Source organism: Salmo salar, chromosome ssa10, assembly GCF_905237065.1.
Source record: "Salmo salar chromosome ssa10, Ssal_v3.1, whole genome shotgun sequence".
NCBI lineage: Eukaryota > Metazoa > Chordata > Actinopteri > Salmoniformes > Salmonidae > Salmo > Salmo salar.
Genome location: NC_059451.1, coordinates 56,484,235 through 56,497,644, shown reverse-complemented (window position 1 = coordinate 56,497,644; position 13,410 = coordinate 56,484,235). Strand labels below are relative to the sequence as shown.

General features: G+C 43.7%; 1 protein-coding gene across 3 annotated transcripts in view; it reads right to left on the bottom strand.

The window, feature by feature from the left end:
• Nucleotides 1-535: 535 nt before the first annotated feature.
• The window catches only part of LOC106560624 (histone deacetylase complex subunit SAP130), a 40,805-nt gene continuing 27,930 nt past the window's right edge, over nucleotides 536-13,410 (bottom strand). For 2 of the 3 annotated variants that reach the window (XM_014123678.2, XM_014123679.2), the window contains exons 16-20: nucleotides 8,991-9,245; nucleotides 8,726-8,851; nucleotides 5,945-6,045; nucleotides 3,877-3,990; nucleotides 536-1,972 (exon numbers count right to left, since the gene is read on the bottom strand). In XM_014123678.2, the coding sequence (XP_013979153.2) occupies nucleotides 1,814-1,972; nucleotides 3,877-3,990; nucleotides 5,945-6,045; nucleotides 8,726-8,851; nucleotides 8,991-9,245 (755 nt within the window). In that variant the 3' untranslated portion in view covers nucleotides 536-1,813. The remainder of the gene's footprint in view (nucleotides 1,973-3,876; nucleotides 3,991-5,944; nucleotides 6,046-8,725; nucleotides 8,852-8,990; nucleotides 9,246-13,410) is intronic. The other variant, XM_014123680.2, reaches the window with a different exon arrangement.

Sequence of the window (13,410 nt, the reverse complement as noted above, 5' to 3'; positions counted from 1 at the left end):
GTACGGTCTTCAATCACACCATGAAACATTACCCACTATGTTCATCAGCCATTTCAATACATTACCCACTATCCTAGTCAGCCATTTCAATACATTACCCACTATGCTAGTCAGCCATTTCAATACATTACCCACTATGCTCGTCAGCCATTTCAATACATTACCCACTATGCTCGTCAGCCATTTCAATACATTAGCCACTATGCTCGTCAGCCATTTCAATACATTAGCCACTATGCTCGTCAGCCATTTCAATACATTAGCCACTATGCTAGTCAGCCATTTCAATACATTACCCACTATGCTAGTCAGCCATTTCAATACATTACCCACTATGCTAGTCAGCCATTTCAAAACATCTCTGCATGTAAAACTCTATTATACAGACTCTCATTCATTATCAAATAAATCTGAAAATAATAAACACTCCTCCAATATTTTCAGCATGATTAAAGTTTTGCACATACAGTACAATTAAGTCTGTTGAGGGTGCCCCACCTTCCATTATAAGAAATATTAAATATTGAAACAAAAATTGGCATTTGGCACCACATCATTTATTACACAGGCAAGACAATATAAATGCTGAAAATGGAAACAGAACAGGAAGTTCTAAATAAATACGGCGTATTAAAGATGCGTCATAAAGGTTTTATTTCTACCAGTAGTTGTGAAAGTAACGGCCCCAAAGCGAGACATTGTTGAACAACGTCATCCCCTTCATACGATGTGTTACAGCCTTGTTTTCCCCCTTCATACGATGTGTTACAGCCTTGTTTTCCCCCTTCATACGATGTGTTACAGCCTTGTTTTCCCCCTTCATACGATGTGTTACAGCCTTGTTTTCCCCCTTCATACGATGTGTTACAGCCTTGTTTTCCCCCTTCATACGATGTGTTACAGCCTTGTTTTCCCCCTTCATACGATGTGTTACAGCCTTGTTTTCCCCCTTCATATGACAATGTTACCAATTCCAATTCGTACAACATGTTTGAAATTTGTACGTGCTTAAGAATCCATTCAACCTCTGCTTTTTGACAAGAAGTAACTTGAACTAAACGATACCAAAATAAACTCTAAAATAGGAAAACCGATAGACCTGAGCTCTGTAAAAAGTTTAAAAAAAAAGAAGGGGCCATCAGGCAGTGTTGTCTTCCAAATGGCATCCTATTCCCTTTATATTGCACTACTTTTGTTCAGGACACATAGGGCTCTAGTCAAAAGTAGTGCACTATATAGGGAATAGGGTTCCATAGGGCTCCAGTCTAAAGTAGTGCACTATATAGGGAATAGGGTTCCATAGGGCTCTGGTCAAAAGTAGTGCACTATATAGGGAATAGGGTTCCATAGGGCTCTGGTCAAAAGTAGTGCACTATATAGGGAATAGGGTGCCATTCGGAAGACAGAGTGTTGTCTTCTTCAGTGAGAACATATTCCTAGAGGGATTTCTTTCCAGACAGTGAGTTCTGACTTAAGCAACAGGAGGGTTCTAGTTATGTTGTCCACCCAGCTTCAGTGCTCAGACAGAGATAGAGGGTGTGGGTGAGTAGCTGTCATAGTACCAACAGTTCCACCTCTAGCTCCCAGCATCACTTCCACCCTGTCCTCCCGTAGAGCAGGGTAGAGGTGGGTCGTGTTCATTAGGCACGTAAGCAGCAAACAAACAAACACAAACAGGGAGGGACTACCCCCCCCTTGACTTGTCCACTGAAAAACATTTACATTTCCTTCCCGTTGCAAAACGTTTTTAAAAAACATTGCATGCTCTTAACGAACAGATCCATGACGTTGGCGATGGAACAGGAAGCCCAGGCTAGGCCCGATCTTTACGTTTCAGTTTGTTAGACTTTTTGACATCTCCGTTCTGGTTGAGCAGCTTCAGGACCTTGTCTCTGTGATCCAGAACCTTCATCATAGTGTCCCGGGCCTCTGTGACCTGGTCCATCACTAGCTTACAGCGCTGCATGTTACCCTGCACACAGAACCAACATTCAGTTAGGTGCTACATGACAACACTGTAGAAGTATCACAAGTATCACACTGTTGAGTATCACTGAGTATAAAAACAAAATCGATGTACTGAAATGAACTGGACTCCCCACCCCCAACTGTGACTGTGCTAAATAAACTTGCGACTTTTGTGTAACATGTGAGCCGTCAAAAAGGATTTCCTCTTGAAGGACAATAAATGTCATCAAGTGCTTAACCACTCACTCACTCACTCACTCAATCCACGTACCTGTATGAGTTAACCTATATGATATATTTGGTACGGTTACTGTACCCACATCCTGTATGAGTTAACCTATATGATATATTTGGTAGTTACAGTACCCACATCCTGTATGAGTTAACCTATATGATATATTTGGTACTGTTACAGTATACACATCCTGTATGAGTTAACCTATATGATGAAGTGGTTAAGAAAGTGTTTTGAACACTGATGTTAACCTTTCTGGTTATAACCTTTTTCATCAAGACAGATCTTCCAAAGGTGGGGGAGTGGCAATCTTTACCAAGGATCACCTTCAGTGCTCAGTTGTCTCCACCAAGTCTGTCCCCAAACAATTTGATTCGATGGTTTTAAGCATTAAACTTTCAAATAACTCTTCGTTGACTGTTGCTGGGTGCTATTGTCCTCCATCAGCACCGGCCTGTATCCTACCTGTACCCTACCTACCCTCAGCACCGGCCTGTACCCTACCTGTACCCTACCTGCCCTCAGCACTGGCCTGTACCCTACCTGTACCCTACCTGTCCTCAGCACCGGCCTGTACCCTACCTGTCCTCAGCACCGGCCTGTACCCTACCTGGCCTGTACCCTACCTGCCCTCAGCACTGGCCTGTACCCTACCTGCCCTCAGCACCGGCCTTCCCTACCTGCCCTCAGCACCGGCCTGTACCCTACCCTGCCCTCAGCACCGGCCTGTACCCTACCTGCCCTCAGCACCGGCCTGTACCCTACCTGCCCTCAGCACCGGCCTGTACCCTACCTGTACCCTACCTGCCCTCAGCACCGGCCTGTACCCTACCTGCCCTCAGCACCGGCCTGTACCCTACCTGCCCTCAGCACCGGCCTGTACCCTACCTGTCCTCAGCACCGGCCTGTACCCTACCTGTCCTCAGCACCGGCCTGTACCCTACCTGTCCTCAGCACCGGCCTGTACCCTACCTGTCCTCAGCACCGGCCTGTACCCTACCTGTCCTCAGCACCGGCCTGTACCCTACCTGTCCTCAGCACCGGCCTGTACCCTACCTGTCCTCAGCACCGGCCTGTACCCTACCTACCCTAAGCTCTCTCCTGGCCCCCTACACTAAGTCTGAATTTGTCCTGCTTGGTGACCTAAACTGGGACATGCAGCCCTCATCTTCCACATACAACACCCATTCTGCCAGTCCCACTCTGTTAAAGGTCCCCAAAGTACACACATCCCTGGGTTGCTTCTCTTTTCAGTTCGATGCAGCTAGCGACTGGAACGAGCTGCAACAAACACTCAAACTGGACAGTTTTTATCTCCATCTCTTCATTCAAAGACTCAATCATGGACACTCTTACTGATGGTTGTGGCTGCTTTGCATGATGTATTGTTGTCTCTACCTTCTTGCCCTTTGTGCTGCTGTCTGTGCCCAATAATGTTTGTACCATGTTGTGTTGCTACCATGCTGTGTTGTCTTAGGTATCTCTTTATGTAGTGTTGTCTCTCTTGCCGTGATGTGTGTTTTGACGTTCATTTTTAATCCCAGCCCCCGTCCCCACAGGACGCCTTTTGATAGGCCGTCATTGTAAATAAGAATTTGTTCTTAACTGACTTGACTAGTTAAATAAAGATTATTTTTTTTTATTGTACATGTACCGTTACTGTACCCACAAACCTGTATGAGTTCGTTAATGCGGTGCAGTTCGTCGTCGACCCCGGCCCTCTTCTTAGGGATTATCCCCTCCTGAAGGGAAGTCAGTCTGCTATATACATCATGCTCCAGGTTTGACTAGGGGTCAGAAGTTAGAGGTCAGATCAGCCTGGAGGGACGTCATTCTGCATATATATCTATATAGATATATAGTTCAAGTTACTTCTTGTCAAAAAGCAGAGGTTGAATGGATTCTTAAGCACGTAAAAATGTCAAACATGTTGTACGAATTGGAAACATCGTCATATGAAGGGGGAAAACAAGGCTGTAACATCATCGTATGAAGGGGGAAAACAATATATAACATAGATATATATCTATATAGATATATATCTATCTCTCTCTGTGTGTGTGTGTGTGTGTGTGTGTGTGTGTGTGTGTGTGTGTGTGTGTGTGTGTGTGTATATACACACACATACTCACACATATATATATATATACACACAATATATATATATAGATATACACACACACAATATATATATATACACATACATACATACTCACACATACTATATATATATATGCGCAGAATGACGTCCCTCCAGGCTGATCTGACTTCTTATATACACACACACACACAAAAAATATAAAATGCAACATGTTGGTCCCATGTTTCATGAGCCGGGGAAAAAAAAATCCCTGAAATTTTCCAGATGCACAAAAAGCTTCTCTCTAAAATGTTGTGCACACATTTGTTTACATCCCTGTTAGTGAACATTTCTCCTTTGGCAAGACAATCCATCCACCCGACAGATATTTCATATCAAGAAGCTGATTAAACAGCAGGATCATTACACAGGTGCACCTTGTGCTGGGAACAATAGACCACTCTAAAATGTGCAGTTTTGTCGCACAACACAATGCTACAGATGTCTCCAGTGCTGAGGGGGCGTGCAATTGGCATGCTGACTGCAGAAATGTCCACCAAAGATGTTGCCAGAGAATTGAATGTTCATTTCTCTGCCATAAACTGCCTACAACGTCATTTTAGAGAATTTGGCAGAAGGTCCAACCAGCCTCACAACCACAGACCACGTGTATGGTGTTGTGTGGGCGAGCGGTTTGCTGATGTCAGCGTTGTGAACAGAGTGCCCCATGGTGGAGGTGGGGTTATGGTATGGACAGGCATAAGCTACGGACAACGAATACAATTGCATTTTATCAATGGCAATTTAAATGCACAGAATTATTTTGTATTTAACATATATTTAACTAGGCAAGTCAGTTAAGAACAAATTCTTATTTTCGATGACGGCCTAGGAACAGTTGGTTAACTGCCTTGTTCAGGAGCAGAACGACAGATTTTTACATTGTCAGCTCGGGGATTCGATATAGCAACCTTTCAGTTACTGGCCCATCGCTCTAACCACTAGGCTACCCGCCTCCCCCCTCTAACCACTAGGCTACCCGCCTCCCCCCTCTAACCACTAGGCTACCCGCCTCCCCCCTCTAACCACTAGGCTACCCGCCTCCCCCCTCTAACCACTAGGCTACCCGCCTCCCCCCTCTAACCACTAGGCTACCTGCCGCCCCATGATACACTGTGACGAGATCCTGAGGCAGGTATCTGTGACTAAGAGATGCATATCTGTATTCCCAGTCACGTGAAATCCATAGATTAGGACCAGATTAATTTATTTAAAAAATATATATTTTCTCATATGAACTGTAACTCACTAAAATCTTAGAAATTGTTGCATGTTGCGTTTATATTTTTGTTCAGTGTACATCATGCTCAAGGTTCGACTAGGGGTCTGAGGTTACAGATCAGCCTGGAGGGACGTCAGTATGCTATATACATCATGCTCAAGGTTCGACTAGGGGTCAGAACAGGGTTAGAGGTCAGGGGTCAAGGCAAGACTTAAGGGTTCAACAAGACATTTAAGGAACATTGACATAAGTACTGCATAATACAAGCTCCAAAATATGAAATACACATTTCACTGTTTTTTCACTAATTAAAACGTCACTATATGTCCTCTGGTGGCTGCAAATGAGAAGTGAGAGACGTATGCCCAACGGTACTCACCAGCTCCATGAGCTGAGCGACACACAGGTGCATCTTCCATCCCTGAGCTCGTCGTGCTACTCCCCTCTGGTTAGCCACGTCCTGTAACGACTCCTTCTCCTCTGGAACAGACATATATTATAAGACATGACCAAGCTGACCCCGTTTTAAATGACATGCAGCTTAGGAAGGCTTCATAAACACTACATAAAATACATTATCTATAACCATACGTCATGGTTTATAAATGTGGCATAACCACCCAATGTAAAATGTGACATAACCCACTATGTAAAATATGGTATAAACTTGTGCTTTATAAAGGGTGGCATAAGCACTACTTAATAAAGACATTGTAAATCATATTAAATTGAGGCTTCACAAAGCATTTATATCCCATCATGCATCTTGATAGAGCACTGTAACGCCAGAATAGTGGGATCCATTCCCAGGACCACCCATATATGTCAAAATTGATTCACACATGACTAAGTCGCTTTGGATAAAAGAGTTCGCTAAATTGCCCATAATTATATTACTCTAAAACATTTCTCGGATGGTCAAACTTCTTTCACTCTTTGTTGTGTAGTCAATATTAATCCTGACCTCAACTTCCCCCACAATGCTGTGCTGCAGGATAACTCTAAAGCGCAGTCATGCATAGCAACAACATCAAAAAACATTGTCGAGGCCTTTTAAAAGCTGTTTTTAATCTTCTTCCTTGACAGTGACGGGCATTGTGGGCCAGCAATACTACTATTCAGAGCCTCATATGAAATGACAACGTATATACACATTCTACTGAGCCTACTGAGTATTCCCCTACAATACTTTTACTGCAGCACACCCTGTAGGCTGCTCTGAGAGGCGTGTGTGTGTGTGTGTGTGTGTGTGTGTGTGTCAGAACCCAGTTGATTTGGAGCAGTTCTACAGTACCTGAGACTACAGACTACCTATTCTGTTCCCATGCTGGAGACCAGGGCTTAATTACAACCTGTTACAATGGTGCCAACAAGGCTGATCTTTCAGCGGGGGAGTGGATGTGTTAAAGACCTGACTGGGTCCAGCACCATGTGGTACGGCTCCTTATATTGTTCTGTTATAGACCTGATTGGGTCCAGCACCGTGAGGTATCGATAGTTATATTGTTCTGTTATAGACCTGACTGGGTCCAGCACCGTGCGGTATGGATAGTTATATTGTTCTGTTATAGACCTGACTGGGTCCAGCACCGTGCGGTATGGATAGTTATATTGTTCTGTTATAGACCTGACTGGGTCCAGCACCGTGCGGTATGGATAGTTATATTGTTCTGTTATAGACCTGACTGGGTCCAGCACCGTGCGGTATGGATAGTTATATTGTTCTGTTATAGACCTGACTGGGTCCAGCACCGTGCGGTATGGATAGTTATATTGTTCTGTTATAGACCTGACTGGGTCCAGCACCGTGCGGTTTGGATAGTTATATTGTTCTGTTATAGACCTGACTGAGGAACACTTTTCTAATATTGAGTTGAACAGCCTCAATTCGTCGCGGCATGGACTCTACAAGGTGTCAAAAGCGTTCCACAAGGATGCTGGCCCATGTTGACTCCAATGCTCCTACAGTTGTGTCAAGTTGGCTGGATGTCCTTTGGGTGGTGGGCCATTTTTGATACACATGGGAAACTGTTGAGCGTGAAAAACCCAGCAGCGTTGCAGTTCTTGACACAAACCGGTGCACCTGGCACCTACTACCATACCCCCGTTCAAAGGCACTTAAATCTTTTGTCATGCCCATTCACCCTCTGAATGGCACACATACACAATCCATGTCACAATTGTCTCAAAGCATAAAAATCAATCCTTCTTTAACTCTTCATCTACACTGATTGAAGTGGATTTAACAAGTGACATCAATAAGGGATCATAGCTTTCACCTGGATTCACCTGGACAGTCTATGTCATGTTTTGTAATACTCAGTGTATGAGCCTGGGATATCAACCATTCAGAGATGACCTTAGTGGGAGTGACCATAGAATTGTATAGGAGTGACCTTACTGAGTAAAGAATGTGTCAGTCACTAGTTAACTCAGTCCAAAAGTCTGAATTATTGCTAAACTCGGCGCATTTCCACAAAATGTTAATTTAAACGTAACCGGAACTAATAAAGGCCAGGTTTCATGCGTCGGTCCATCAGACCTTCCGCACACGTGGTTGGAAGTGTCTGGGAACGAGATTAGCTGTAATGTGACTAACATCACTTCAAAGAGTGTGCCGTCCTTCAGCACAACACATCACCCTTTATAAAGGACACCATTAAATCATAGTTGACATAGTGGGTTACGTCACATTTGACACTGGTGATTACATCACACAGTTATGCCACATTTATGAACCTTTTATAACGCATGACATACGGTTATAGATGCTTTGTAACACATTTATGTAGTGCTTATGAAGGCATTACGAAGCCTTTATAAGCTGAATGTCATTTAAAGCGGGACCTAAAAGCTTATAACAACTTATCCTCTGACATATACAACCAGAGTTCTAAATCAGTGAGTAAAATAAGTTAATAGTAACATACTTAGAGAGACATAATATTAGAAGCCTCATAATAACACATTATAAAGGCTCACACATGCTTATAACACCTTATATGCGTTCCAGAACATATTTAACCAAATACACTATGTTTGCTAGTCAGAACCTCTTCATAAGATGTAGAAAAAAAAGGACGTTCTGAGAATTTAAAAATAAAATACACAAATCAGAGCATAGTTTTTTGTTCAGCGTTCTGATTGGACCAATACTGACCTTTGATCCGGATGTCGCTGTACCTCTGGAAGTGGTGATAGGCTGCCTTCCAGGGGTTCCTATAGTGACGCAGCAGAGTGACAGGTGGGCGTGGCCTGACAGGGACGTAACGCACCCCTTCCTCATCTGAGACATGATCACAGCAAAGCACTAGTATCACAACTGCTACTACTTGTAATTTCACTTTACTTCCTGAATTGACTGAAATGGAATTGACACCACCCTGGCGAGTGCAACTGTGCATGGTATAGGGGTAGTCACCCACCCACATACTCCCTGGGAGGGGACTCTCTCCTCTTAGCCCTGCTGCCCAGGGGCCTGTGGCCCATAGCCCTGTCCTCATCTGTACTGTTGGTCTCCACCATCTCAGACTCTTCTGTGGAAATGACGTGCTGCTGCTTGCGGGGCTTCTTCCTGGGGGAGGCACCAGGAATCAGGTCCCCTGAGGAGGGGGCCCCGTGAAGGGACCTGGCATGGTGGGGCTGGGTGCTGAGGCCTGAGTTCGCCGAGGGCTGGGGCACTGAGGAGAGGAGAGACATGTAAAATCACAGTACAGGCATGTCAACCAGTTTTATTTCCTTGTTTAAGAAAGATAGATGGGACTGGAGAACTTTCACAATTAATCTTTCCTGGAATCCTCACATTAGGGTTTGGCGATGTCTAGAATGACACATCGTCCAGTCATTGATATACGATTGCATTGTGTATTTTTGTTTTCTGGGAAAGGGGGTCAATTGGTGGGATGAATGCAATATACAGTATAATTTAGTGCATAATGTCATTCTTATGTGAAATTGTTACAAAAGCCAAAAACAATCTCATTAAATAAAATGTTCAAAACAGTATTAGGCCTAGTTATTTTGTTTTGTCATGGCTGCAGGATGATTTTCACATTGGTAAGGCTGTTTCTCTGGTCCATAAAAATACTCAGATATCAGTTATATTAGCCTACATTTTAAAAACTAATACTATAGCCGAATCAAGTGTAGGATAGTGTTATTTCATCTTGATAATCTGGGTAAACACAGACGTACAGTCTGCCTTCACTGAGTAACCATAGTACAGTCTGCCTTCACTGAGTAACCATAGTACAGCCTGCCTTCACTGAGTAACCATAGTACAGCCTGCCTTCACTGAGTAACCATAGTACAGCCTGCCTTCACTGAGTAACCATAGTACAGCCTGCCTTCACTTAGTAACCATAGTACAGCCTGCCTTCACTTAGTAACCATAGTACAGCCTGCCTGAGTAACCATAGTACAGCCTGCCTGAGTAACCATAGTACAGCCTGCCTGAGTAACCATAGTACAGCCTGCCCGAGTAACCATAGTACAGCCTGCCCGAGTAACCATAGTACAGCCTGCCCTAGTAACCATAGTACAGCCTGCCCGAGTAACCATAGTACAGCCTGCCTGAGTAACCATAGTACAGCCTTGCGGTGGTATTATCGCTCGAGGGAAGAGCGAGAGATACAGCACTGGAAATATCCGTTGAGGATTTGAACAATGATGATGGTATGGGAACTTTGATCAGAGCACTGGATTCTGTATTTCTTAAAGAAGAGAAAGACCGTGTCTACGAGGCATATTCAAACTTTGACAGTGTTTCGAGAGATATTTCGGTTGCAATGACGGACTACATCATTGATTTCGAACAAAGGTACAATAGGATGCGCAAGTACGACATGGTTCTCCCGGATGCAGTGTTAGCTTTCAAGTTGCTAGATACTGCCTGTCTAGATGGTAGGGAGAAACAGTTGGCTTTTACTGCTTGTACTGTACTGACTTTTGCATCAATGAAGTCGGCACTAAAAATAATTTTTGGTGAAAAGACGTCTGTCGCGCCGTTAACAGATGGAATGCAATCGAGTGACGGAGCATATTACACTGAGCAGCAGAGAAAAGGCGCCAAAAAGTCACGTTCTCAAGACAACCTGAAGAGGGCGCCATTTCCCGGAACAAATCCACTGGACAAATATGGAAGGAGATCAAAATGTGCTGTTTGTCAAAGCACTTACCATTGGGTTAAAGACTGTCCTCATAAAAATGAACAAGTTAAACTAACAGAGGAAAATGTAAACACAGATATAGAGCAGTGTAACATTACACTGTTTTCAAATGAATCTGCTTCTGATACTGAGATTTTTATAGTTGAATCCTTAGGATCTGCTGTGATTGATACTGCATGTACACGGACAGTGTGTGGTGCAAAATGGCTTGATAGCTATGTTAGTGAACTAAATATGAAAGAAGTACAAAATATGATTGACACACCAAGCAACAGAGCTTTCAAATTTGGAGATGGGAGAATTGTCCATTCTACCAAGAGAGTTAAGATACCAGCAAAAATTGGTCAGACTAAGTGTCACATTGAAACAGAGGTGGTCCCTACAGATATCCCCTTACTATTAAGCAAAGCTTCCCTCAAGAAGGCAGGGGCTGTACTAGACATAAAAAATGACAAGGCAGTGATGTTTAAACAACCAGTGACTCTTGAACTTACTACCTCAGGCCACTATTGTGTAAACATTTTAGACAAAGACATCACACAGAGTCCATGCAAAAATTAGATTCGGACGGACACAGAGCACATGGAGATTCTGACAGTCACAGAGAACATGAACACAAAAGAAAAACACAAAGTATTGTTAAAGCTTCACAAACAGTTTGGACATGCTACAGTTGACAGACTTCAGAAGTTACTCAGCAGTTCAGGGAATAATGATGAGAGTATTTCCATTCTACAGCAGATAGTTAACAATTGTGAGACATGTCAAAAATACAGTAAACCTAAGCCCAAACCAGCTGTTGGTTTGCCACTAGCTTCCAAGTACAATGAAACAGTGGCTGTAGATCTACATGAGTTAGCACCAAGTGTGTGGTACCTTCACATAATCGACCACTTCACACGCTTCAGCGCTGGAAGCATTGTGAATACAAAGAAACCCAGTGACATCGTCAGGCACTTCATGCATTCCTGGGTAAGTGTGCATGGCCCTCCCCAGAAATTGTACAGTGACAATGGAGGAGAATTCAATAATAATGAAATAAGAGAAATGGCAGAGAAATTCAACATGGAAGTAAAGACAACTGCTGCATACAGTCCATGGAGCAATGGACTTCTGGAGAGACATAATCAAACACTCACAGAGATCATGCTGAAAGTGAAGCAAGACAATGGATGTGACTGGAACACAGCCCTAGATTGGGCTTTGATGGCAAAAAACTCAATGCACAATGTTCATGGTTACAGCCCATACCAACTAGTGTTCGGGCAGAACCCTAATCTTCCCTCTGTACTGGTTGACAAGCCACCAGCACTAGAAGGGGCCAGTGTGAGTACATGGGTGGGACAGCACCTGTCAGCACTACATGCAGCGAGAAAAGCGTTCACTGAAGCAGAGTGCTCAGAAAGAATTCGCAGGGCTCTGCGTAAACAGCTACGACCCACCGATGAGAAGTACGAAACTGGAGACAAAGTGTACTACAAACGAGTTGACTGTCAAGAGTGGAAGGGACCGGGTGTAGTCATTGGCCAAGATGGTGTGGTGATATTTGTGAGGCACGGAGGCATCATTGTCAGGGTGCATCACTCAAGATTGCGGAAAGTAAATGATCAACAAGATAGAGGGGCTGTTGCTGAGAATCATCCTAATGAAAAGGAGACAGTAACAGACACAAACCTACCAGATGTCATATCCAATGATATGGACACTGAAACTGACACAGGAAATGGAGCAGAGACCTTCAAACATGCCACAGATAATACTGTTGAGCGTTCAAATGAGGAAAACATTCAACAACAGCCACATGTGTTAAGACAACATGGATGTTCCAATCTGAAAACTGGACAAACTGTTAAATACATGGACAGAGAAAGTGGTATTCCACATACAGCAACCGTCATTGGACGAGCAGGAAAAGCCAAAGGAAAACACCAGAACTGGTACAACTTGCAGTACTCTGAACCAGTTACACTTTCTGGTACAACAGGGTCAGCTGACCTGTCACTTGTAGATAATCTCAGAATTGAACCAATGGAAAAACGAGAAAAACAGAATGACATTCAAAATGATGATGTACTTGAAACAAAGGACGTGTCATTTGACTCAGCTAAGCTAGATGAGCTCAGTAATTGGAGGGAAAATTGAGTGTTTGAGGAAGTTACAGACATTGGCCAAAAAATTTGTCTCAACAAGGTGGGTGTGTACCCTTAAAGAGTCCTTAACTGGAATAGTGCCTAAAGCACATCTAGTGGCTAGAGGTTTTGAGGAGCTGGCTGCTAAACAACTCCCAAAAGACTCACCGACATGCGCCTCAGAGTCACTCAGATTGCTGATGTCCGTGATCTGCCAGAAAAAAATGGAAACTTAATTCCATAGACATCAAATCTGCATTTTTGCAGGGAACAGAGCTGTCAAGGGACATTCACATCTGACCTCCGCCTGAAGCTAAATGCGAAGGAACACTGTGGAAACTAAAGAAGTGTGTGTATGGACTGGCAGATGCATCACTCTACTGGTACAACAAAGTCAAGGCAACAATGCTGAATACAGGTGGAAAACTGTCACAAGTGGATCCTGCAGTCTTCTATTGGCTTGATCAAGACTGCAGTGTGACTGGAGTACTTGCCTGTCATGTTGATGACTTCATCTGGGGTGGCTCACAGACCTTTGCTACAACTGT